This window comes from Kryptolebias marmoratus, linkage group LG22, assembly GCF_001649575.2.
Source record: "Kryptolebias marmoratus isolate JLee-2015 linkage group LG22, ASM164957v2, whole genome shotgun sequence".
Lineage (NCBI taxonomy): Eukaryota > Metazoa > Chordata > Actinopteri > Cyprinodontiformes > Rivulidae > Kryptolebias > Kryptolebias marmoratus.
The window spans coordinates 27,368,299-27,396,129 of NC_051451.1; the positions used below are offsets into that span (position 1 = coordinate 27,368,299).

At 39.5% G+C, this 27,831-nt stretch overlaps 1 protein-coding gene across 7 annotated transcripts in view; it reads left to right on the forward strand.

Moving 5' to 3' along the window:
* Positions 1-27,831, forward strand: part of cdh23 (cadherin-related 23) — a 188,980-nt gene that overhangs the window by 48,905 nt on the left and 112,244 nt on the right. For all 7 annotated transcript variants that reach the window (XR_005232685.1, XM_017424252.3, XM_017424250.3 and 4 more), the window contains exons 7-9: positions 16,067-16,261; positions 16,341-16,469; positions 21,696-21,774. Coding sequence is in view for 6 of the 7 variants with exons in the window: in XM_017424252.3 (XP_017279741.1) it covers positions 16,067-16,261; positions 16,341-16,469; positions 21,696-21,774 (403 nt within the window). In the remaining variant the exon portion in view is untranslated. The remainder of the gene's footprint in view (positions 1-16,066; positions 16,262-16,340; positions 16,470-21,695; positions 21,775-27,831) is intronic.

Here is a 27,831-nt window from a genome sequence, read left to right on the forward strand (position 1 = left end):
CATTTGTTGTCATTTGTAATCATCAAAATTAAACGAAATAAACATTTGAAATATATGAGTTTGTATGTAATGTATGAATATAATATACAAGTTTCACTTTTTAAATGGAATTACTGAAATCAATCTACTTTTTCATGATATTCTAATTTTGACCAGCACCTGTATGTGCAGGTTCACCATGTCACGAATATTTTGCGCCTTTAATTTATTTGTTCTACAACAAGAATCACATTTTAAGATTCCCAGGAATGCTCGCAACGACGTCCATATGCTGTGTGTGTCGCTTGTAATATCTTTCTGCAACCCGATAAACAAATTACTTTTGAATATGGCGGACCCCTAAGACGTGGGCCAGGAGGGTAAAAAAAGATTAGAGTTTGGGTTTTAACTTTGAGAAGTGAACAAAGACAAAGAAGAAAGGAATAACAGATTCATCTGTGTTCTACCTGACAGCAGCAGAGGGCACATCAAAAAGCAGGTGCTTCTGTTTGGCTGCCAGAGTCCACATCAAGCCTCTAAACAGCTCATTCACAGGATAATAGAAGCTCTCAAACACCCTGCCAATATCGGCTGAAATAAGAGTGTGTGTGTGTTCAAAGCGTGAAATGCTGTCATATTCAACTCGAAATTGTTTGGTGGAAGTAGTGGCCAAATAGTTTGGAGGCTGAAATGATGCTGATTTGAATTCTCAGCAGCAGATCTTCCTCCTGAACAGATCTTCCTCCTGCCCGTCGGATGAATGCATATCGCCCGCCGCCTTAGGTTATCATGTAATTACTTCCTGAGTTTCATTAACAGGATATTTTACTATATTGTTTTCTTTAAACGATTTACCTTTTTTTCTTGTTTTTAGTTGGCTTATAAGCACCTGCTTCACCTAAATAAAAGAATATCCTCATTTGTTAGTTTTTGTTTTATATAATTGGGTAAAATCTTTTTCCATCTGCTACATCATTATATCTGACAGCCCCATAAGAATCTTCCTCAAACTTCTACTAACTTTCTTATATTTAAATATATCTAAATACATATGGCCACCTTTAGATCCAGGATGTTTAACCAGCTGTTTCTCATTTAGGCCTCAAATTTAGGTTTCTACCAATTAAAAAACTGTAATAAATACGTTCTATGAATGAAAAATCCATTTGTAGGTTTAAGTGAGTGTTTCTGAGTAAACTGCTGCCTAAGTGAGTTGTCAGAGAGATCGTTCGGCCCGAACAACAATTTTTGTCCATCCTTTCCAGTCGAGGGGTTAATGCAACAAATACTGTCAGTGCATCATGCATGCTGCCACTCGTGAAGGTAAATCACTTCCTGTTCCTCTCTTTATCTTTCTGTCATTTACTTTAACCCACTGAGCATGAAGAGCACCTTGATTCCTGTTCTGCACAGACGGGTGCAGATTTGGCTGTCAGGAAGGGAAGGAAACCGGGTTCCGGAGCGAGTTCAGGAAACGGGAAAGAAACTAGAGAAATGTGGAGAATGAGTCGGCTAAAATCTGTTGAAACATGAACTGACAAAGCTTAAAACTGAAACGGGCAAAACTGTAACAAAAACTAAAATTTTAAGAAAGAGAAAACATTGCTAAAAACTTATGTAAGCTAAAAAGTAACAAGAAGCAAAAACTAATAAAACTGTTGCTTGAAGGCTAAAATAATTAAAATGATCTGAAAGCTAAAATGAGCAAAACCTTACCTACAAACAGTTAGTAAAATTATAGCTGAATGTAGCAAAACTAGCTGAAGGTTAACATAACTGTTGCTAAAAGCCAAAATTGGTAAAACAGTAGCTAAATTCACTAAATAGAAGCTAAAAGCAAAATGGTTGCTAAGCTAAGATTAGCTAAATAATAGGTAAAAGCTAAAATTAGCCAATAGTGGCTAAAAGCAAATATGCTGAAGCAGATTTGAGAGAACAGTGAACAAATAAATGAACAGATGTGTTATAGAGCTCTTAATGCATTTCTATGGGGGAAATGTTTACTTTTTGAAATTATTTAACTTTTTATAAAGTTACAAATACTAGAAGTCAGATCTTGATCAAGCTGATTGTTCTGACAGTATGAATGATAAAATATAAAGTTTGTGGAAGTAATTTGATTGCAGAAACATATTAAACAAACTACAAACAGGAAAACGGTGAACGCTGACTCGGCGTTTCACACGATAAGGACGAAGGACCGAGTCGAGGCCTGGATCGAAGTGTGGAGGGAGACAGGAAGACTTGTGCTCCCACATGTCATTAAAGTTTGATTGACTCACTCCTCACACTTTGAATAAATCAACCTGTCGCTCCCTTCCTGCCTTGCTTTCATGTGTGCAGTTCCCACCTCTCGGTGCCCGCTCGCTCCCTGCCGCCGGCACTCTCCTGCTCGGTCTCAGCACTATCTGAATTCTGGAGAGGTTTTGCTGACATGAAAGAGTGTTGTTTCCTGTCAGTTCCTTTATGTTTTGCAGCTGCTTGGGTTTTTGTTTATATGTAAGGAGAAATTAAGTCAGACTTGTCTGTTCTCGTGACTTTTTCCATGACAGTATGGTTGGAAACGATGTTCTGCTGAAAGAGGGAAGAAACAATATGATCTGCTAAGGCTCTGTGTGGCACAATGCAATCGACACAACTCTTTTTCTTTGTCTACTTTGATCGTTTTGTGACGTATTGTTAGGTTTTGTTCTGATTATTCTTATTTACCTTGTTAGTGAGGGAGTCTCTAAAATGTCTTGTAACATTCGGGGGGGGGTCGTGTCGCTTGAATTTTAAACGCGTTCGAACATTTGTGCAACAAATTTTCTGTCTATTCAGAGTTGTTGCAGGCATCTCAAACTGTTTAGTTTTAACACAACATCGCAACTTTGCCCAAAACACCGCAACTTTCCTGCAACTTTAACCCAAAGTGATTCGCCACCGTTTATGCGGTCTAGTCTCTTCTTTGTGGGTTTGTGTAGCGTGGAATACAAAATAACCCCGAATAACTCAGGAAGAAGACACGTGACGTCACTTCCTGTTAACATCAGAATGCCGGGAGCGTGCAGGAGCAGCGACCGAAGCCAAAATGTGCGCTAATGCTTNATAAACGCATCGACAAACACTTTGTGTCTGCAAAACATGTGAGGAGAGCTGCAGACCAGGGACAATCCAGAAATGGTCATGAATGTCAGTTTAGAAGCTATCAAAGTTCTCAAATAAAGCACCTTTTGAGAATGTCAGTGTTTGTTGGCAATTATCTTACACAACTAGGAAGTATTTTTGGTTTATATAGTAAGAGTTATGGTTGTTTTATTGATTTCAGTAAGAAAAAAATCGCAACTTTTAGGGAAATGCCCTGCGAAATCAGTTATTTTAGCCCGCAACAATCACAAAAAATGTCCTGGAGGGACTGATTTTTGTAATTTACTGAGTGCTGGAGCTGCACAGGAGCTCAGTTATTAAAGGAAAGTCTATAGGCCTTAATGTCAAAGTCTAAAACCCACATTAACGATAAATAATGATTTAAAAACTGGTCCAAATCTCTGTGATGCAACTGGTTCAGGGTGTCCCACTCTTCTCTGGAAATGGGCACCAGCTCCTGATCCTGCATGGAGAGTCAGGTGAAGGGAATGGATGGAGTCCAAAAGTTGTAGATGTACTTTCATCAAACGTTAGCAAAATATTTTATGAATCACAACAAACAAATGATGCTGAAACAGCATACTTTATTTGAATTACATGTTTATTGCCTTTTAAAAAAATAAAATTGGATGAAAATTTTACCTGCAACCAATATGGAGCTGCTTCATGCTACTGAAACCCCTCTTCTTCCTCACCTCTTTTCTAGGTCCTGTTACATGGTTTCCCCAACATAAGTTCTTTAAAATATAATTAAGCTTTGCATTCAACAGCTCATGTCCCTTTTAATACCGACTCCTAATCAGAAGCACACTGACAGAAAAGGGTTGATCAAAAATGCAACAGTTTGCAAACAAAGTGGTAATAATGAGTAATAATAATAAAGACATTAGTGAGACAGAGCTTCTGTTAATGCACACTTTCAGAGGTTTGCAGATTGAATAAAGCGCTCGTGTTGGATGAGCGCAGAGGACTGAGACGGTTAGACACTGATGGTTCTTGACACGTCTCTGAGTGCGCTCCATAACTGATGTTGTCTCATCAATAAGCGTTAATTTAATTTGACAACATCACATTATACTGATTCAGATAAAGAGAGAAGAATGGAGATGGAATAATTAAATAACTGCAGACATATTTGATTTGTTGTAAGAGATTTCCTTCTAATCATCACTTTTCTTCAACGGCATATTAAACCCGCTGCTGTTCTGTTTCACTGATCATTGTCCTCTTTACTGGACCTTCATGGTTTATTTTAACAGTCTTTTAATTCTTAGTGACAGTTTGTTATAATAAAGTATATTTTTGTGATACTTGTTCTTACATTCTTTTGCCTTTTTGCTGCAGCGTTACATGAAATGATTGGACCAGAGTATTGACGGTTTGTGTTTTGGCTCTTAGTTTGGAAAAGGGTGGAGCTGTATTTACTTATAATAAAAAAAGTCTGGTTCTGTGGAAAGGTTATAAATAAATAATATCTTACCTCCTTTTTGAACAGACTGAGTGTGGAGAAATGGTTTAAATCTGACAAGCTGAATCCCTGCCGTCTTAAAACCACTTCAGTCTCAAACATCTTAAAATGCAAACACTTTTTAGAAACTTTTATGTTTCTGTCAGTTCTGCTTTACACCGTTATTCCAGCAGAATTATGGTATTCATGCTGGACGTGCTACAGCTAGCTGCTGCTACTGTTAACTGCACTCATAACCAGACAGCAATGTAAAAGGTCGATGAATTAGCGTTAGCATGAAGCGCTATAAAATTTCAGAGACTGGAGTGGTTTTAAGGTTGTAGCAGCCCACTTTAATCTTTGCTGACTAGCCATTAGCTCGTCAGTCTTGTCAGAGGTGAGCTGTTTTTCTCCAAACTAAGTTTGTTCAAAGAGTTATCTGCAACAGGTAAGATATTAATTATGCATTATGCCTTCACATATCCCTTTTAATGGTCTATATTTCTGTCTGGATCCTAGAGAGTTTGTTTCTTTAGACAGATAACTCCGCTCTTAATTCTTCTATAGAAACTCTGAAACTAGACAACTGTGGAACCTCCCTCAGTAAACAGATTTATACCCATAAAATATCTTTGCATTCAGTTTTCATTTAAGTTTTCTTCATTGATCTAACTTTTTGAGAAATGTGGTTATGCACTCTTGTGTGTGTGAACAGGTGTTTGCAGAAAAAACACCCGAAGCATTAAAAACTCATGGAAGAGGAGCTCAGTCACCCTCACGATAACCCAAGCCCAAGGATACAAATAAAAAGTGGTGTAGTTTTAAAATGGGGGGTGGGGGGTACAAGGCTGGTTCACAGTGAAGTCGATCGAAGGCGATCGAGGAGGAAGGCAGTGGGAGGAAGAAGAGCAGGGTGTGTATTCAATAGCACAAAGTGTATTGAACCTCACACCAGTTTACCTGGAGGAGATGACCTCTGCACATCCTGTCCTCCAGGAAACCAAAGCTGCTGCAATCTGCAGCTTTTCTGAGATATTAATCAGTTTGTTCTCATTCATGAAGATCTGCCATCTTTCAAAGGTCTTTTCAAAAATAAACCCAACTGCATGTCTGCATGTGGACAAAACCAGAGTGGATTGCTCCAGACTTTGAACAGCTCTGATCTTTAAAATGTCATATTGTTCATGCATAAAACTGTGGCATCAAAGGTGGTGGGTGATATGCATTCTTTCCAGGTATTTTAGGTTGTTAATTTCAAAGCAAGCACCTGCAACGTCTCAAAATTCCTAATGACATAAAGATAAACATGTACAGCTAACGTGATGTTGACAAAGCTGTTTCTTCTTTTCGAAACCAGAATGTGTCTGTGTGCACCCATATCCAGAAAATCAGGCCCCTTTTTACTGCTCCCAGAATCCCTAATGTCTTCAAAACAAAGTGTGAACTGATTAAAGTCAGTTTAATGGGGAGCTGTGAAAAATATGATAAAATAAATAAATAAAGCCAAGAGTTTCTTGGCCCCTGAGGCAACAGACGTTTATATGATAATCAGCTTATTTGCATTTAATTCTGTTTTTTAAAAAAATGACTTCTTAAAAAAGAGAAACTGTGAAGAACTGGGTGAAAATTATAGGAACCATATTCCTTGCTGGAAATGAAGCAAACAGACTTTATCATTCATCAGGTAGATAATTATTACAGCTTTACAGTTTGTCAATGAAACGTCCACTTATCTTAATATAAACTGAATCACATCTGGTTTTCTCAGTGGGTTTACTCAGATTAATTTCTGGACATAAAACTGTTTACTTTTCCCAGATAAAAATGCATCTGGCTCCACTCTTAATTTTACTTTGGCAGCCCCAGATTAGAAACAGGGTTCTTCTCGTATGCTGTTTTATATCTGAATAAATAACTGTATAAATAAATATTTTCTTCTTTGTAAAACTCCTAAACTCCTGAAACACGTGGTTGCTCCAAACATCTCGTATTCATGAAACAAAAGGGTTTACTGAAGTAAAAACAAGAGAATCATTGAATCTTCAAACTGTGGATTAGATTAAATCAACTACTAAAGTGTTGCTAAAATCATCAAAACTTAGAATTAAACTAAATTCTTTAAATATTTTATCAAATTTTCTTTATGCAGACCTATTGTTCACATCGCTCTTTGGTTTGAATTTTATATACAGAGTAAAACAGTTAAACTTAGTTTGTTTTTAACAAAGATTAGCAAGATTTATACTAAAATACAGTTCATTTTATTTATAAGCCATCAAAGGGCGCTATATATATTTAAAAAGTTAATTCAGAATTTATCTATTTAGTCAATTAAGTCCAATTATTGTACAAATACATTCACATACAGGACATTATGAAATTCAAATTAGTAAAAATTATCTAAGGAAGCCAGCAGATCGCATCGAATCTTCATTTTATCACAACTTCCTTTTGTGAGCAACACTGAGGCGACAGTGGAAAGAAACAACTTCCTTTGAACAGGAAGGAACCTCCAGCAGAACCAGAACCAGGCTCAGGATAAGCGTCCATCTGCCTCGCCCGGCTGGAGTTTGAGAGGACGGGAAAGAGAGACAAACGCAGAATGACTCGTCCTGGTTGAGTTTCTATAGGAAGACAGACACCGGTTAACGGCAGGGATAATTACATGGACAAACAAGGAGAGTAGAGCAAGTTAAGACAGCGTGAGGACATGTGGACGGTTTGTCCTCCAGCAGCAGGACTAAGTGACAGCTCAGGAAACCTAAACTAACCCCAACTATAGGATTTATTGAAAAGGAAAGTCTGAAAAGTAGACAGGGTGTCAGAAACTGAGTCTGAGGAGTCTGAGAACTGAAAGCTCCGCCCCTTGTTCCGCTTTAGAAACTCTAGGAACCTCAAGTAAACCTGCAGCTTGTGAGTGAAGAGCTCTGTTAGCAAAATATGGAACAATAAGATCTTTAATATAAAGTGGAGCTTGGTTGTTAAGAGCTTTGTTTCTTAGAAGTTTGGTTCAACTGAAAATCTTTTCGAGTTTTTTTTTTATTTGTTTGTTTGTTTTGACATCCAGATAATAAGGGAATTACAGCAGTCCAGCATAGAAGGGGTAAATGCATGGACCAGTTTTTCTGCATGTTTCTAATGTTAGTAACAAACTCCAGAAATGTCGGATCAGTTCAGCCTGAAAGAACAGCTTTAGGATTCTGTATTGATATGGATGATTGGTGGAAAAAAGGGTGCGGAACTTGCTGATTTGGCCTGTCCTTGTCCTCCTCCCCTGGGATCAACCCATCTGTCTCTCCCCGGCTCTCCGGATCCCTGAGGCACACTAGGCCTGATTACCTTTACATTTAAACAAACAGCTCCGGCTCTTTGGAACCAGTCAGCCATGAGTTCTGACAGGAGGCCTGAGGTCAGGCAGTTGGTGGAGAAGACTGATTAGGTGATAAAAATGTTATTTATTTGCCTCACTGATAAAAGGCTCTGTCCATACATAAAAACAGCGTTGTTCTTGTCCTCGGGAAGACCTTCCATTGGCTGCATTGATTCTCTAACGTATAACCCATTTCTGTAACCGCCGCTGCAGCCTTAAATCCTCACGGCCTTTTCAACCAATGAGGCGTCACAGAAAGCAAAACGTTAGCGCTGTTAGCTATTATCGCCCGCCACAGAAAGGTGAAAAACTGGTGATAATGTTTTCACCAAAAATCTGTGTTTGTGTATCTGATACCAAAATGTCTCAGACACCTCTGGACGAATTTTAATGATACTTTCAGAATCAGTCACTTATTAACTTTTGGAGCCAATCCAAATCAAGATGGCCGCCACAGCCAACTCACCTTAAAAAGCACAAAAATGGGAATAACTCAATTTTAAGAATATTGAGCTAAAATTTGGTGTAGCAGTAGCCGAGTCTGATCCCCAACGGATTCTCCAGAAGCTGTTTTTTGCAAGATCTTTTTAAAATTAACGCTTGGTCAATTCTGTTAGCAAAATATCTCATGCACCACCTCATGGAGTTCATTGAAACTTTCAGGATACAAGCATTGGATGTTCCTCTGATTCACAAATCAAGACAACCCAGTTCAAGATGGCCACCAGAGCCAACCGACCTTAAACACAAAAATGGCTGTAATTTGGTAAACTTTAAAGATTTTAAGCAAAAATTTGGTGTAGTCATTGCATAATGTTTTAAATTACATTTTTAACTTTAACTAACATTTGGAGTAAATCCCAAAAACGTGACCGCCACTAATCTACCAACGCAATCATGACGAGTAATAACTTTTGCACATACTCTGCTTGTGACATCTCATGAGATTTGGAATCATGTTATTTTCAAGGTTTGACCAAAATGGCTTCAAATCCGTCATTTCTCACCATGTCTTTGTCTAAAACTCTGGCATGAAAGGCTACGGGCGATATGCATTCCTTCAAGCAATGCTAGGCTTTTAATTGAACGTATGAAAACAAGTTCCCCAATTAGTTCATCATGTTCCGACATAAACTTTCTTTTCATTTTATTTCTTTTTCCTGCAGAAACACACACAGACACAGTCTGATTCAGAGGCCGTCCTTGCCTCACTCGTCTTTCTGTCCGTCGGTGTGAAGTCATTTTGTTCGGCTGAGTGCTTCCACAGAAATTTGCTCCGCCTGGCCAAAGGGTGGACTGAGCGGAAACAAGTGCAGGAGCAAGATGGAAGGAGGGAGGTTATAATGGAAGACATTTTTTTGCCATCAGTTTCTGTACAGTACACAAAGACTCGGCACGTATTACTGTACGTGGAGCATTTTGTCTTCCTGACCAATTTAGCAGAAATCTATTTGGTGCAGGAGGTCAAATGTATTGTCAGAGAAAGGCTAATGGTCACAGTTCAAAAAGGTGCCGCCCCCCCCCGTCTGCTCGGCTTCGGAGGCAGGTTGGAAAGAGCTAAAGTGAGCTTGAATTACTTCAAGCAGGTTCAAAACACACAAGAAAAATACATGGAGAAAAACACAAATATAGACTAGAAAAGACTGAGATGAACAGAAAGCTCAAAGTGCACTCTGAAACACAATCTGTCAAAAAGAATAGGGAGCAGAGGCTGTGAAATAAAAAAAAAAAAAAAACTCATTTTAAGTTTAAAGAACTTGCAAGTTGGCCTTTAAGACGCAAACATTGGAAATCTAAAATTTTGAGAAAGCTTAAAAATGAGGAAATATTTCTTTTCTCTTATGCAGCACAGATAGATGAGACAAATGATGATTTTAAGACTTAATGCTGACTAATTATGTTTCTTTAATTGTGTAAATGCTGAGTCAGCAATTACATCGTTTCCCTTTTTATAGTTTCTTCTGTTTGTTTTTTGACTCATAGGGTTTATCTTACTTTTTCAGTATGCATTTGTTATCTTTGTGTTAATATATAATATTTGAGATCACTCAAATAGCATATTTTCAACTATTTTAACCATTAATTTGTCAAAACATTCAACTCGTTCATGACATTAGGGCTAAAACTTCCATTAACTTTCATTGTTTTTCCTCATTAAAATTACTAGAAAACTTGAAATCATTTATATTTTTTGCTAACAGAAACACTAACACAGACACAAACATTATTTCCTGCCTTTGCCTTTCGTTGTCTGTCTATAAACACAATTAAACAGCTCGGGTATTAAATTTGTATATTATAATAAAGCTTTTTTTAGTGTCAGTCTGAGTTGGAAACATATAGACTAACCTTCCGGTCGATGGCAAAAACCCAATTCCAAACACATCATACTTATCTGGAAAAATCATATATTTTTAAAGTAAGCTAAACACGTCTTGGTTTTCCAGCAGAGCATAAATCATTTCTGGATAAAATTTCCGTTTTGCCGTAGAAACCATGCAGATGAAGGACACTCCGTTGTGTTCCAGTATCGGTGAATTATTGATAAGCTAATTTCAGATGTGAAATGCGGCTTTATATGTCGCCTCTTTGATTAATTTAGGTGCTGTTGTGATTTATGCACTTCAGCCTTTCAGCCAAAGCTGCACTCTGTCAAATCATTACAGCACACTCACTTTTTTACACCAGATTAGTCTCTGCTGTGTATCAATCCCATCGTCGTTCAGGATGTTTATTTTAACGTTATATGCAGTTCATTGTTTCTGATGCTAAAGTAAATGTTCTCTATTTACAGCTTTTGAACCAATATGAACCAACTCTTAAAGATAAAAACATTTAGGTAATCAGATAATTCAGATATTTATTATCAAATAATAAGAATAGTTTGTCCTTTGTCCATGTTAAAAACAGAAAATAGCCACCGCAGCTACACAAAACTGACTATAACTCAGTCGGTTTTACAGACGTTGAGCTCATATTTTGTGGTTTATTAGGTGAGACTGATTCCCAACACATACTGAGATCCTTTTTTAAAATTTTGTCCTTAACTGTTGGAGTCGAACTCAATGTCATGAAACACGGGTGGAATTCTAATGAAACTTTCAGGAAATACTCATTAACAACTGATTATTTATTGGAGACAGCTCAATTCCAGATGGCCGCCACAGCCAAGTTGCCTCAGAGATCACAAAATGTCTACCAGTCCATTTTCCAGATATCAAGCTAAACTTTGGGGTGCTATTGGCTGTGCGTCATCTAAAACCTAAAGTTGATGCCAACAGTTAATCACAGGACGTACTTCTTGCAATATTGCATGAAATTCCACATACTGTGTATTTTCAAAGTTGGACCAAAATGGCTACAACTTAGTCTAAAGGTGGCGGGTGATATGCATTCCCTCAAGCAATTCTAGGCCATTACTTTTAATAAATAACTAATCTCACGCCTCCTTTTATGACCATTCTTTGGTTAACTTTCTTTCCTATTTTGCAGTATGTACACCCACGTAAGTTAGAATAACGGGAATGGCAGCGTGGCACGGTGGCACATGTGGGAGGCGGTGATGGAGGGACAGCGATCCAGAGAGGCAGGAAGTGAAAGGGTGAGCGGCGTTGGTGCAATCACATTCCTGCTGGGTCGGAAGCGGAGAGCAGACAGTTGGGGAGGAACCGAGAAGCTTGTGAGCGGTGTAGGTGTAATCACGGCTCTATTGTAGAAAGCAGTTGGACCTCTGAAGCAGCGAGCAGCAGGGGGGGCGTGTGGGGGCTAAGGCCCAAGCACTGCCCCCTTCAAATCACCATGTCTTTAACATTTCTGACAAAATAAGAACAAAAGATTGCACTCAGAAGTCTTTGGGTTTGTCTCGGCCATCATCGGGTTGGACAAGAAGTTAAATTCGCTGCATACTGAAGGTCGGATTTTACCCCCCGGTTTCCAGCAAATCAGCCATGGCGGTGGGGGCTGATAGCGGCGTGAGGCAGGACTGATTGACAGCTCGGTCAATCATTTGGTTGGATGCATTCTTTTGAGGAATTTTAGGCCTTTAAAATAAGTTAAATTAAGTCATTTTAGGTTTTGGTTCATTTGTTCCTCAGTTCAACATTTTAGTAACTTTAAACCCCAGAAAGAAATCTGATAACTGCTCTTGTCATGCTGAAGTCTTCCCCCCCAACCCAAAACTTTTTTTTCTATTGAATGTATTTGAAAACAAACTCAAATACCTACTCAGACAATCAATAAAACATCCCAGCATTTTGCAGAACGTCAACCTTTGCCTATCAGCAGTGATCTGTAAACCGTTTGGCTTGAAGTCTCAGGTTGAATGCATAAAATTTTCACTGCAGAAAATCAATGCAGTGTCTGTAATGTCTTAAATACAACAAGATAAGCTAAACTGAATATATTTAATATTAAAGCACGGAGGCATGTTTGCATTTATTTGAAGTAGCAGAACTGCTTAAGGTCATTTTAAAGCGGTGTAGTAACTTTGTCTGACTTCAGTGCATAACTCGAGGAATACTAAACAGAAGAGAAGGAGCTGCTTTCAGCCTTCATACTGGTGAAAAAAAAGGACAAACATTATGGCAAAATGGCTCAAAGTGTTGTGGCCCCATGTCCCAGCTTTCACAGTGGTGACTACTCTGTCAGGGTCTACTTCAGGAGAAAGTTGACCTTCTAACCCTCATTTAACCTGGATTCATTCTCGTCCGAACACCAGCTCTCTGTGGACTTTAGCTCCTGAAGTCCACGGAGGACCAGATCAGTCCAGTTTTTATTCTGAGACCAAAGAATTCTCTCTGACATGTAGAACCTGAAATCTGCTGCTGTCACCTCACGAGAAAGCAAAGCAAAATACAATAAAATTAAAAAAAAAAACATTTTATTGGGATCCTCTTGTTGTTGTCAGGGACAGTGTGTTAATATCTGCCTCTATATCTGCATCTATATCTGATTCTTCAAATGTATTTATAATTTTTAAAATGCCTTCCTTATAATAAAACTGTGAAAGATGCCATAGTAGTCCTAAAACAATATAGACACAGCTAAGTGTCTGATTTACTCACATAGGCAGGTTATTTTGGCTAGTTTTAGCTTTGTGTAAATCCAGACTTCACAAGAACACATTTAATCACTGCCTTGTCACATTTAAAGGTAGTATCAAGGGCAAGGGCATCTCCAATCCGTCTCGAGCGGTGAAGCTGTATTTTGATACCTGAACAGGAGCAAACTCTGACAGAGAACATCCAAGGCTACCCTGATTGCCCAGGTCTAAAACCTTCACCAACGATAAATAATAATTCTTTAAAAACCACCGTCGTTTCAAAGTAGATTCAATAATAACTGTGGGGGCATCTGCCAGGGTTGGTACAAAGTAGGCAAATGGAGGTACTATGTGGGTGGAGGTGGGCATACATGATAATTTTATAACAATAGGCCCTGATTTTCAAAAATTGGCTCCATGTTGGTGGAAGCCAGCAGTGATGGACGATGTCGAGCTGAAGACGGAGGCCTTCAGGCTTGATAGACGGACTGCAGCTTCTGTAGTGGCTGAAGTAAAAACTGAGGCGTGGGAGGAATTTAGTGAATCTATGAGGAAGGACTTGTAGTTGGCCTTGAGGAGGTTTTGACAAACTGTTCGGCAACTCAGAAACACAATAAAGTTGTGCTTGGTTTTGTTGGGGAACAGCAGACCCAGATTGGGAGGGGACATTTTCAAGGATCTCTTTAATCTAGATAGTTGACATCCCTTTGCATTGTTAATTGGAGAACTGGGACAATTCCTGTGGAGTAGCAGACCATGGTGGTGATTCCCATTTTTAAAAAGGACTGGTTAGTGTGTTTGGATCATGATTGAAAGAATGTGATCCTAGGCTCAAGCGGGGGGGTTGCGGAGACCCTGAACCCTGACCTGGGAACACCTTGAGATCCTCCAGGAGGAGCTGGAGTCTATCAGTGAGGAAAGAAATGTCTGGGTTTCCCTCCTGGACCTGTTGCCTCCACAACCCAACCACGGATAAGTGGCAAAATAAATCAATGAATGCTCAAAATACAGCCACACAGCCTGCTGGTTGCAAATACGCTGCGATTAAAAAGTTACCCGTTTTCTGATCATTTTCTCTCAATTTCGAATCGTCAGCTAGTCTCCATATGTTGCAGCCCAGTGAGATACTACCTTAAATAATTCTAATTCTAAAAAGGTAAATGAAAACTCAATATATCAAATGACCTAGTGCATGTACAAATAAATCTCTTGTGAAATTCAGCTGATTTGCTATAATATATTTTTTTAACTTTACATTGCTGGTAATGTATTTTTGATTCAGAACAAGACCTTTGATTGGTCTACCAGTATAGTATGGTTATATTTTAAATCCCAGTTTCTCTCTGTTGCTCTCTGTCACTTGACAGGATGTATCTTCTCCTCTTTTCCTCAGCAGTAACTCTCGGAGGAAGAGGGTAATTCTTGCAGTGCACTTCAGATAAGACACAGCAGGGAATGCTCTTCATCCCTCTTCAACCATCTCACCACTTAACATTCTTCCTCCCAGTGGAAATGGCCCCCATTTATTCAAAGGCTACAAAGAGCTGGCAAGACATATATGCAGGAATATGAGCCATGACTAACCAATTGGCTTTTGCACTCATGACGGGATAGATAGTGACACATACAGCACTTCACTACTCGCCTGCAATAGGATCCAGTTCAGCAGTCAGTGGCCTCGCCAATCTTTTCTCTGGATTGTTTATTGTGCGTCTCATTTATGGAGATGGAACTCGGATGTCTCATAGGTTAATAAAAACAAAGGGATTCACTGCCTTGTCTTTTGCACCTAATCACCCACAGTAATTTCACACAGGCTCAATCAATGGACAGATGAAAACTCCGATGGAAGTCACTAAAGCCAGGTGGAACGCTGTCTGTGAGATCATCTGGTCATCTGTACCTCGCAGCAAAGCTTTTACCTGTTGCTCAAAATGCTTTAAACACTTTGTTAGATGTGGCAGATCAAAACGAGAAACAAATTAAAGGCTTAGCATTCCTTGAAGTAATTCATATCAGCTTCTACCGCATGAAATTTAACCTCAATACCTCCTGAATTAGTCATTTTTGTGTTGCCTAATGTCCACTGGTTTCAATGCACAAACACCAATCTGCCTTCTTGACATCAAAGCAAAGATGATAGTGTCTTCCACATATATACATGTAAAAGTGTGCACATAAACAAGAAACGGCAGAACGTTTTAATTATTTCCCCCAGAGTTGGATATTTTTTCCTTGCCTTTTAATTTGTTTGTGTTATACCTCAGGGTGAGAGGTACCTACAGAGATGTTCAAACTTCTAATGAGAAGGCAGCTTGATGAGCATAATAAATATATCAAGGAACTGTTTTAATGTCTGTTGAAATGCAGTTATTTTTGTAGACCTGTGTGTTAGTCACTCTGTTCCTTCTCAGCATATTTATATATATTTGCCATCTTTAAGATCAAGGTGTTGGTGTTTAAAGCAGAACACAATGAGAGACTTACTGCCAGCATGGAAGGAGGGTGATCATGTAATTGTCTGTGTGTTTGCATGGATTTCAATGAAAGTCTACAACTGATTTATATTTGGAGTCAGCCTGATACAGAGAGGAATGGGTAAACATGTAAGCTGTTGTATATCCATCAATCTGACCTGTGCTAAAGGCGATAATGACAAAACACAGTTCGCGTCAAAAATTACCTCCATTATTTTAAATTATGAGTCCCAAACTGATGCTTTATTGGCATCAGTTAATGTGGATCCTTTAAAGTTGTGGTTGATAGAAAAAAAATGTACAACTTATTACTTGTGGCCCCCAAATCCCCAGTCTTTTTTATATAAGCTCTCCTTGCATTTGAAGTTGAATAGCCCTGACATGAGTCCTAAAAACCGTTCCATAATGGGACTAATCAGAGTCCATTTGGTCCAAAAGCACCGACTGATCGTAAAATATGGTTGAATTAAACTGTCGTCTGGTTTTCTAGTAGCTTAAACTCTACTTCAGCTTTTCTGTCTTTTACATTTATTTGACTGTTTTATTAGAAGTTGTTTTTTTTCCTACAGTACTGGCTGCATGCCTGTTCTTACTACAGTATGTTTCTGCTTGAATGTATCTTTCAGAATATTCCAGTGGGCACATCAATATTTATGGTGAACGCCACAGATCCAGACCAAGGAACCGGTGGAAGCGTTCTCTTCTCTTTCCAGCCACCTTCCTCCTTCTTTGCCATCGACGGAGCCCGAGGCACTGTCACCGTCACCAAAGCTCTGGACTATGAGACAACCACAGCCTACCAGCTGACTGTCAACGCCACGGTGAGCGCGCCGACAGCAGCCGTTTCAAACACCGGTCGCATTAAAGCTTGTGCATCAACTGTGCTTGTGCTTCTGCTAGGATCAAGACAAAGTGAGACCTCTATCCCGGCTGGCCAACTTGGCGATTGCCATCACTGACGTCCAGGACATGGACCCCATTTTCACCAATTTGCCCTACAGCACCAACATAATGGAGAATGTTCCCGTGGTCAGTAATGAAAACCCGCCCTGTGTCAGCACAGTTTGTAATAGTGTAACCATGAAATATGGCTCATTTATTTTAAGCTTTGCCACAGCTAACATGTTCTTATTCCATCATTGCTCATCCTCTGTTCACAAAACTTTGTAGATGCTTTCAGACCACAAAGGCCCCCTTCAGTCCTGGAGGTAGTTCACCGGTGACTTTATAGATATCTGGTCTTTCTTTTAGCTCCTGCTTTAGAGTAGATCTCTAAGGTGAAGTAAGGGGATGTGATTGGTTCATCTGTAAATATACGTTGATTGGCCGAGCTGAAAAGGTTCAAGCAAGAGTTTGATCAACGAATCGGGACCTCACCTTCAGTAATGATGAGGTTGGTTCAGTTTGTGTTTTCACTGTATGAGCCATGGCTCCTCAGACTCCTTCTGAAAGTTTGCAGCTGTTTTAAACTCTGCTTTAAAAATTAAATGAAAGCCACAAAAACACACAGCTCCAACTATGACGTCCTCCATTGCTGTCGTTGGTGAATGTTATGTGTGTAAGTGACGTGGCCACTGACCGAGTGTTGCCCAATCACAGCATTCCTCTGGAGGTGCGAAAGCAAACATGTAGTTCTAACAGTCCCTGTAGCCCTCACATTCTGAATAATCAAAAGACAATTTTGGGCAAGGCATGCATAAAAATATGTTTAAAGACAAAGGCCTTGGGAAAAGAAACGGGTATTTCCTCCAAACTCAACGCAGGGACTGCAGGTGTTTTCACAGAGTAACCACTGTTGGAAATTTACAGTCTTGCCTCGGGGATGTTAGGCCTCCAGCAAAGGTTACCGGGGAAGTCTGTGAAATTGCGTGAATTGCTAAGCAGAGGGGTCTCACCGTAACCTTACCTAAGTCATTATTGTGAGTAGTTTTGTAATGACGCTAATGTCTGTTTCTGTGTTCACTTTTATTCTTACTCCTTCGTCTCAGCCCCTTAACTTAGTACCCAGGTGGCTAATGGTCCATCTATCGATGTTTCCACTCGATGGGAAGGAATTATACACAGGGGAAAAATTCTGTCTGTCCCTATTTCTGTTTCTTACTCCCTCTATCACTTTATTCCATTCTGTCTCTGCCTCAGGCTGTCGCCCAAACCAGCCCCCTCCCCTCAACTCACACAGCCACTTTTGCTTATCCCTCGTCCCCAGCCCGTACGTGCCGTAGTAGAAATGTCAAGTGCTACATTTGCATGCATATTAACGGGGCATGACGGAGTCTCCCTGACTCTCTGATTCATCAACTGTCACCACGAAGGTCAAAACGGGAGGAAGAGGAAGAGGAGCCAGGGATGGTGTGGGAGCACAGAAACAGAGCAGAATGTTGGGGTGAAATAATAGAAGATGAAAGGAGAAAAAAAAGCAATATAGAAAGTTTGATGAAGGGATGAAAAGAAGAGAGTTGGTTGGAGTGCTATTATTATGAATGGCAAAGTTGACATTTTTGAATGGATCCCAAATTTCTCAGGCTTCGTCCACACCCAAACCTATTTTATTTGTCATTTCTAAAAAGTTCCTTGTAAACCCCAAACCCTTATTAGTTATTCCAGGTGAAATGTAAACACAAGAAGAAGAGAAACTCTTCGGGTCATAGGTTAGATTGGAGGCGGGGCTATGATAACATCATTGTTTTCAAAAAGTTGTTTTGGTCGTTCAAAGGTGGCAATAAGGATTTTCTTTCCCATTCTGGAACCCTTTATCAAAGAATACCGTTTAGGCTCTCTGGCACATCCTCAGGCTAGTTTAGGAGACAGGTTGGCATTTAACTTCTTTATTATTCTATGTGTGTGTGTGTGTCTGTTTTTTTTTTTTGTTTGTTTACTTTTTAAAGTACAGAAGGCAGTTAAGCTTCAGGGACAGCCATGGCCAAAATAACAAACAAAACGCCCCTAACTAGAAAATAAAACTTAAATTAACCTAACCACCGTAAAACAAAACACGCAACATAAACAGGAGAAAACGGGTTACTAACAGAGCGGCAGTTCTCATCTACAAAGCCAGCCGGATGATTTTTCACAGAATATAACCAAAGCATCGAGACATACACAAAACAGAAGCCTTTTACCTTCCTGTGGGGATAACAGGGTCCTAAGACACCCTCTGTGTGGACACGGGTCTAAAATGATTTTAAAAAATAAAATTGAATTAAAAAACAAAACATTTGTATATTCACAAGAACTGTTACCATGCTGACGGCTTCTCAGTTAAGTGTGCAATGAGAAACATTGTGATATTTCTTGAGTTGAAAATTGTCTTTTAAACCATAAAAATAATTCTTGTCTCATGACTTTGTCTGGTTAAAGTGTTACTAAAGACGACTTCAGTATGTTTGTGTGGCAGCAATTTAAACAAACCTGTCGGGCACTAGGACCCTGCAGCAGAAAATCAATGACAGCTGCTTTTCCCGCTCTTCCTGAAGGCTGCAGCTTCTGCAGCTACGTGCTGAAAGAAAGAGTCTCTGTTACTGCCGAGCTCACGTGGAGATTTGTCGACTTTGAAGCTGAGTAAATAAAGTTTGAATCTCGTTAATAACCTGATCAAACCGAGGTGGAGGCTAAATAAATCTGACCGAGTCCCGCCCCCCGTTCTGCTGTCCACGCAAACCGTTTCATCGTCTGTACGAGCAGTTCTTCTCTGGGGTGAAAATAATTTTAAAAACATGCACACGGAGGAGTTTCACTCTAATGTCCTGAGAGCTTTCATGTCTCAGAGTCTCAGACTCCTCTGTAGTTTTCAGAGCTCTGAATTTATTCTATCCAAAGTAGTTTGTTGTGTTTTCTGTTGTGTTTTTAAAGTGAAATGTTAGCAGCTTTTGATGGCCTTTATTACAATCATTTCATTAGAAACAAGAAAAAAACAAAACTCAGTTAACTATTTATTCCAATAAATAAGATACATTGGAAAAAAGTTGATTTTTCAATTTATGAATTAATATTTTTAAATAGGAAATTTAAAAAAGACTATGTTTTAGGAAAATTAAAAGAAAAGCTGGCTCTTGGTCAGGTTTTTGATATCGGCGTCTTGTTTGAAAAGACTAGAAATCAGACAGGTGAGAGGCCAGTCAGTTGAGTTTGTGGGAAAAGCTTTTTTTTTATAAATATTCTTAAAATCTCATCTCGTTCTTCTGAGAGAAGCGTCTCATTAGGCCCAGCAGTTATACTGCCTGGCACCCTGTTGACCGCTGGTGATCGGCACCAACCCACCCCCAACCTGAACTCTGTTAATGGACGGTTCACTTTGCAGCTCTCCTGCCTCTAACAGAAGGGGGCAGTGTTTAATCTGGTTATGGGGACGGTATAAGAGAAGGTTTTAGATGCACATCTAATGTCTGAGAGTTTCCTGAACCTCGTTGACCCGTTAACATTCTTTAATGACCTCATGTTGTATTCCAACAAGCACGTCGTTTCCGTTTTGCACTGTTTAGTGATGACAAGCCAAGTGACAGAATTAGTGTCAACAGTTCTGAGAGCCTTGGACATTTAGGCGAATCTCTGTCACAGGTCATCCCTCTGAGATTTATCTCCACAAACCCTCTGCCGTCCATCTCTTTTCACCAACTGCTCTCTTTTTGTTTCTGTTTTTGTCTCGAGACAATCAACTTGTCATCCTGGGAAAAGTTTGACAAAGGACTTGAAAATCTTTTATTTTTATCTTACTTTTTCAGAAAAAATACATGACTGGCCTGGGTTTTTAACAGTTATGGCTGTGAGTCTATGCTTGAACTGACATTAAGCCCCTTCTAGGACAAACACACAATTTGGCTGTCAAATCAATGAGAAGAGGAGAGAAGGAGAAAGGGTGGGGGGTAATGCACTCTATAGCAAGAAATGGAGGTGTTGTGTGTAGATGTGTGTGTGTGTGTGTGTGTGTGTGTGTGCGCGCCGGAGGGGAGGGATTGTACCTTTTGATGGCTGATTGAACATATTCCACTTGTGTGGACAGCTGGAGAATATTGCTCACATTACTTCAGCATCACTTCTCCTTATTTTTCTCTCCATCTTTCAGGCAGGTGTGTGTGTGTGGTTGTGTGTGTGTGTGTGTAAGCTTGTGAATGGTGTGAATCAGTCTTTTTAAAAGGCTTGTAATTGATTCTGCTGTAATTGGTCAATGACAGGAGATGCTTTGGCAGAAATGGAGCATAAACACGTCTTAGACACAATTTGCAGGATCAATGGGAGGCAGCACCCTCGAGTGTGTGTGAGAAGGGCTAGGAAGGAAGGAAGGAGGAAAGGAAAGAGGAAGGAAGGAGGAGGGAAGGAGGAGGGAAGGGGCTCCCAGTCACTCTGCAGCACAGGAGGGGTTTTAAGCATCAGTGCTGTGTTTGATTGAAGCATGGAGGCTGAGAAAGTGTAGCAGATCAAAGATGTTTCAAAAAGCTTTCTTTCTCCTTTTTTTTCCAAGCTGTCATACTGTGATTTTTTTTTCCAAGCAGCAGATTTATTGGTGCAGCCTGAGAGGTTTTGAAACAATGAAGGGAGAAATAAACAGCAATAACACATCAAGAAAAGAAAAAATATTTGATTTTATTTGTAGTTATTTTTTGTTTTCTAGCAGTACAGTAGAGAGTTTAAATATAAAGTCAAGAATGGAAATTACTACTTGAAAATCACTGTCAATTGTGCAATATTTATTGCCTGTTGCTGAGGGTGAAAGGGTGATAATGGTTTTACCTGTGTTTTTTTTGTAGCATTGGCAAATATCTCATGAACCACCGGATGGAATTTAAGAAAACTCATAAAGTAATGATTTGATGCACGTCTACAACTGACTGTCTTTTGCTGCTAACTCAGTTCAAGAATGCCAATTAAGCTAATCAGTATTATCAAACACAGAATTGGCTATATCTCAGCTAAAGGTTTGTGTGGTAGCAGCTGAGAGTCTTTAACAACACATACTATGAGCACTCTGTGGTGGTCTGAGATCTTGCAATATTTCGTCACATTGTGCAAAACATTTTTAAGATTTGATCTAAACAAGAAAAACAACATCATTTCTCAACACAAGACATTAGTTTAAAACTGTCAGGAAAGGTGGCGGGCGATATGCATTCCTTCACACAATAATTAGACCAATCAGAAATACAGAATTGACCCACAGCAGCCTGTTGTGTTATTGGTGTGACCTTTTTTCTTTTGTCTTAAAAAGCAAAAAAAATGTAGAAAAATGAACAAAGTTTGAGTTGCGTGTTTGTGTCTCTGCAGGGGTATGAAGTCCGCAGGATAACAGCCATGGACCAGGATCTTGGCAAGCCGAGAGGACTCGGCTACACCATCATCTCAGGTCTGAGTCACAAAATCGATCGGACATCCACAGCACAGAGCGGGGAATCAATCCGCTCTTATCATAATTCTGCAGCAATAATAGACAAGTTCCATCAAGTAACAAGAGTCGATAACAGCTGCAATCTGAGAACAGAAGTGGAGAAAAGGCTTGGCCGCCAGCAGCTGTTATTCACAGCTTTCTTTAGTTGTGCAGAAGTCAGCTTTCATTTAGTGCACATTTGCATTCTGAAGTTGGCTGGTGCCATCAAAACAGGATTATGATGATTTGTCAGAGTGACAAATTTCTACCTTTGGCAAAAACAAGTGATCCGAAGATTTACTGAGACTTGCTTGTATTGTTTGGTTATTTTATTTTGACAAATCTGACAAGCAGTTTGTACAAACTACACTGGGATTAAGTGTCAGAGCTAATGACCACATTAAGTGCCTCATGTTGGTGATAAAATATCTGAAAGTTTAACTTTAAAGAAGACGGTGAGACGGTTTGCACGATGCAGATAAGGCTGTAGCAGTGTTTCTGCTTTAATGCTCACAAACTCCATTTTATTTTCCCTGCCAACAAAATAATTTTTATGCCTGGAAGTTGCTTTTCCTGATATGGCAAATATTCATGAACAGATTTCCATGAAACTCTGTTTCAGGAAATTATTGGAGGCAGGAAGTCAAAGACTAACTTCTAGAGAAAGTGTTGCATGTAGAAATCAGACGGTGTTGGGTCTGTTTTTCAAACGCATGAAAGAAAGAAAAAGAACATTGTTGCAGACAGAACCTTTATCTGCCTGCATCTGTTCATGATGCACATTATTTATGCACAACTAGATCATTTATTTTACTGTAAAACCAACTGAAAGGTGCTGGCATTCCTCACTGCTGATTCTTTAACCATGTGGGACGCCATCCCACACCATGGTGTGACCAAACGGAGGTGCCGGGCTGTCGTGGCTGTGTGTGGTTCTTCCACATGCTACTAACGCCCCTGTTTGTTAAATCATTAAATTTAAACCAGGATTAAATCTCGAGGATCAAGCAGGGCATAAAGTCTGAGGTCAGAGTTCAAACACATGTAGCTTTTGTGTAACTTTTGCTAGACTGATAAGTTTACAGTTTTATCGTTAATTGTTAAAACAAATAGCTCTTCCATGAACAAAGCTGTTGATCTACTTTCAGTCACTTTTCATAGGTAAACTAATGCACGTGGTGGCAGCTTTAAATTTGTAATTTAAGGTCACTATACTCACTGATATGATTAAAGAAGTGTAGATTTTTATTTCTTTATATTTTTACCGCTCTTCTTAACTTTGCAACAAGTACCTTTAAAACTGGACACTTTAAACTCTGCCTGCCTCCTGTTGAGCTCAGAACGGTCAGCACAGAGGAACAAAGGTGCATCCAGAAGTGCCAGCTGGCTGATAAGGGCTGGCACTGCTCGATAAGCCCTAATGCACCATGGGAATTTGGCACAATGACGATATTTATTGTTCCACCATCTGCTGAGTCACTATATGACTCCTGAATGAAGGAATCTGACTCCGTGTGCGTACAACATGTGCATGAAAGCAGTCATGAATTATGTGTGTGTGTGTGTGTTTCATTGCTGTACGCTCAGGACAAAGAGTGCACCACTGAGCTCACTTCATCGAGCTCACCATAAACCCTCTGCTCCCATTCAGCGCACACACCTACTCAGTCTTACTTACCGGCTGCTGCCACATGTTGTATTGTTGTGTGTGTTGTGTTTGTTGCAAAGTCGAATGGCTGAGTTAAGCTCTAAGGGAGGAGAGCATTAAAAAGACATTAATTAGGTGGTGCGATGTATTCCCAGTCGCTGCAAAATCAAGAGTTATAGCACCGCAATGGAGAATGAAGTCTGCAGGTTTGATAAAATCATTAGAAGTTTGATAGATAATGCAAGTTGAAGGGTGAGGAAAGTGGGAGGGAAAGGTTTACAGAAGCACCTGTGTGCATGTTTTTTTTCTGTTTTCCTGTGTGTGTTTGCATGCATACTCGTGCATATGTCTCTATTTATCCAGGCTCTTGTGTTGTGCTGCAGTCAGATTAGGGCGTGCTTGTTTGCAGACTTCAATGTGACTCTGCATGGAGCCTTTTTTTTTTTCCTCTCCCTGCTCCTCGCCCCGAGTGTCCTCGGAGAGCGCCGCTCACTCCTGCGGGACTCGTCTCATTAGTTCGGTAATTAAGATAAACGAGGGTTTAATTGCAGCTGTGATCAACACTAATGATTGTGGGACTCAAGATGAGGATTTCCTCTCCCTCTTCTAATCAGGGGGTGGATCTGGGGTTTGATGTGTACAAAAGATCACAGTGGCGCTCTGCCTGCAGTGCTGCAGTTATTATTTGGTATGATGGGGGCAATTCAATGGGTAGCTGCGAGTTATGAATCCCCGGTTCTTAGGGTCTGATTTAGACTTTTGGACTTTAAACCCTGTGATCTCATCATATATCAAACATTGTAACTATAGTCTACAACTCAGATTCAGCCTCCTTCTATAAGTCCCAAAATGCTCCATAAATAAAGACAATAATCCCACAACTAATTAAAAAAATTGAGGGTTTATTACGCTCACATTGTGGTTGTTCACAAACGTAAACAAACATGATCATTTGCACCAGAGAGGTCTTATTCACTAACCTGAACTCTTCTTTTTTTCCTAGTTTTTTACAGATGTTGTAAAATGAAGCACAATATCAATGTGTTTCAGTGATTTTTATTTAATAATTGTTTGGGTAAAAGTTGACATTTATAAATGTGCTTAAATGATGCACTAAATTACAATTACCAGTGTTAGTAACAGTGCTTTACACTGATTTTCATTGTTGTCAGCCGGAGTCACAGTCGCTCTATTTTCCTGCTTTAACATCTTTATTTCACCGTAATTATACATTAAAATTAAAATGCACTGATAATCTAATGGTTATTTTCTTTTTAGGAATCTGGCAGCAACTTAGGTTGGAACGTTTTACTTCCTAATACACCAATTTGTGACAGTAAATTATTCAAACTTCTCATTTCAGATGTCAAATAATGATTTCTTTTATTTCTTTCATGAAACGTCAAAGGGAACTTTTCTCCTGAAAGGAAAAATTGCCTCCATTGTCGACCTCATGGTTGTGTCACAGAGCGTTTTCAAATTTAAGGTTTTATTGTCAAATTTTGGTAGTTTGATTTTTTTAATGTTAAGAAAATGAAATCCCAATCCTCAGGTTGTTTAAACTGACTTAGAGGACTTTGTTTTAATAATACATGTGCACTGATGAACTGTGATTATCCTGTTTGTGATCATATTTTCTATAATAATATATTATAAACAGCAGTAGTAGTAAAACAGTAATAAATATTATGTAACGTCTGTGGCTGACACATTTCTTACCTACCTGTCAGTCTTTGGTGGTTTTGCTTTTTGTTTTAATCACATAAGTCAGCTTTGTAATCTTACTTCCTGGTTAATTTTGGTAAAGTTTGTTCTACCTCCTCACAGCCTCGGTATAAATACCTCCTAGTTTCAGTACCTACCTCACTTCCTTCATCCCTTGCTACCTCTCCACCTCCCTTCCTTCCTACCTGCTGAGCTTTCTACCTCGTTATCAGTCATGTTAGCACGGTATGGATTTCTCAGAGGTGTCCTGGACTGAATTTGTGAAATGGCACAAGTGGGATTAATGTATTTATAATTTCTAAAGACTTCTAAGTTTGAAGAGGGAATAAAAAGCCAGCCATTTAAAACTCTCACCCTGGTAAAGGACGGCAAGTCTTTTCCCCAAATCAAATAACTGCGTTGTTATAATCATTGCTGCGAGTTTCATTTTGCCGCTGGCAACACGAATGATTTTTCCAATAGCTGTTAATGTTGCTAAAGTCCTGTTTTTAAGATTCTATTGGTTTGAAGCGCGTGCAGATAACTGGCACATTTGCAACAACAGGGAGGCGAGCAAAACGATTCGCCAGGTGTTCAGGTATCTCTTCTGAGAAGTTCCCGTATCCCGAGAGAATCAAATAACTGCTTGCTTAGTCTTTTCTCACAGGCTGCTACGACTCTAGTTACTGTCAGCGATATTAAATTACCGTTTTCTCATAACGGTTCTACTCTTACACCTGCATAATAACAAACTGACCTCAGTGGTTGTAGGTTTTCAGGAGATCCTGGTGAAAACCGAGAAGTAAAAAGGTTTACTGGAGTTTTGGTCCTGTGTCACACCGATGAACGCCTAAAGATAAGAAGTAAGTGATTGTGACGTCTTCATTTTAACAGTGTCATCAATGGGAAGATGTTATGCATAAAATGTGGAAAAGTCACCAAATGGAGAAATTGGGATGAAGTTTTCGCTCACCTCGATAAACAGAAAAATTGTCACTTTTATTCTCAAAGAGTGATAAGGCAGGAAATCTGTTCCATCAACTAAAGTTGCCCCAGTGTTATGTGTCGCAATAATAGTGTAAAAAAAAAAAAAAAAAAGCAGAATAAAGTGAGTCCAGCAGCTCAAAGAATGAAGGATATCTTCAAACTGGTTCTAACAGGTTTGTGTTTATCTGTGTGGGTCTGTCACATGCAGGCGCAACTAATCCCATCCTGGGCTCGCTCCATCTCTCCCTTTTTCTTTCTTTCTTTTTTAGATGATTCTGTCTCACTGCATCGTCTCCATTTAGGTATTTAATTTGCAAAATACAAGCTGTGAACTACAGGAACTGCAGTTTTTGCAAAAATCAAGTGTGAACGCTGAGTGCTAAATGACTCTGCTGAAATCTGCTGAGGTCGCTGAAACGGGTTTGTTAAAGTTAAAGAAACAAAAGACTTGCTAAAAGTAGCAGAAGAGTAGCTAAAAGCTAAAAGTTGCAAATGGCGTCAAAAGCAGAGCGAAATAAATAAATAATATTAAGTAAAAAAACAACGTTTCAGCACTCATCTCCTGAATGAGCTAAACTTTTTAATATTTGAATAGCAAAAAAAGCACAAAGTATGAAGAAGTGGTTAAATTAAAAATAAAACAGGAAAACAACAGAGGGAGTTCTGAATCAGCATTATGACACATTTATTGAAAATAACTTAATTTTCCACAGATTCAGTGTCAAACAGCCCAGCTACAGGCTGCCTTTGAGTCCGTTTTTATTTATTCGTTCAGTTTTGGATCATTTTGCCACAGGTGCGATACAAGTCAGCCTGCTCAGTGCAGCGGGTCTTACAGAGGACGACTTGCGCCGTCTTTGAGTCTTCAAAAGCACAGAGGTCAGACAAGTATGGCCACGCCATTTCCCGCCTGGACAGATTGATAAGTAGCAAAGGCGATTATTTCTCCCCCGTCCTGCCTTTTTGTATGTATCTTTATCTGTCAGCGCCGCTGCACCCTGATGCTCCCATTCCGTGTCCTTCCTACCTATCTTGCATCAGCAGACAGGCTGTAATACGGCCAGGACTAATACCTCTAATTCTGCTGGAAGTCCTTATTGTTACTGGGGCGTCGGTGGGATTTCTCCGGGTTTTCAATTAGACGCTCGGAGGCTCTTCAGAGTGTGCTGCTGGGTAATCTCTGAGAGGACAGATTAGTGTCTCAGGAACACCGATCGCAACATGATCCAAAGTTTTGTAGTGTCTGGTAGGGTACAAGTCCAATCACAGTAAAGTCTCACTTTTTTATTACATGCAGCAGGTCTCATCCAGAATACATCAGTCAGGCTCTTTTTTTCTACTTGCAATAAATTAACACAATTAGGTCAAAGCGAATGTTTTATATAAAAACGACTCAGGAATGGAAAAGAAAATTGTTCTTGATTTAGTTGCTGCAGCAGACTTTAGTTCTGATTATTTTTACGTTTTCTTTATTTGCAATCTAACCTCTTCTGCAGACTGTGTGTCATTTTTTTATCAAAACTTTCAGCTCATTCAGGAGGTGGGTGCTGTGCCATTGGGTTTTTGGAACTTTTATACTTATTTACAAATATTTCCCCACAGAAATCTTTCTTAAACATTGTTCTCTTAGCTGCTGCAACGAGCTGCTGTAACGAGCTGCTGCAGCCAGCTGCTGTAACGAGCTGCTGTAACGAGCT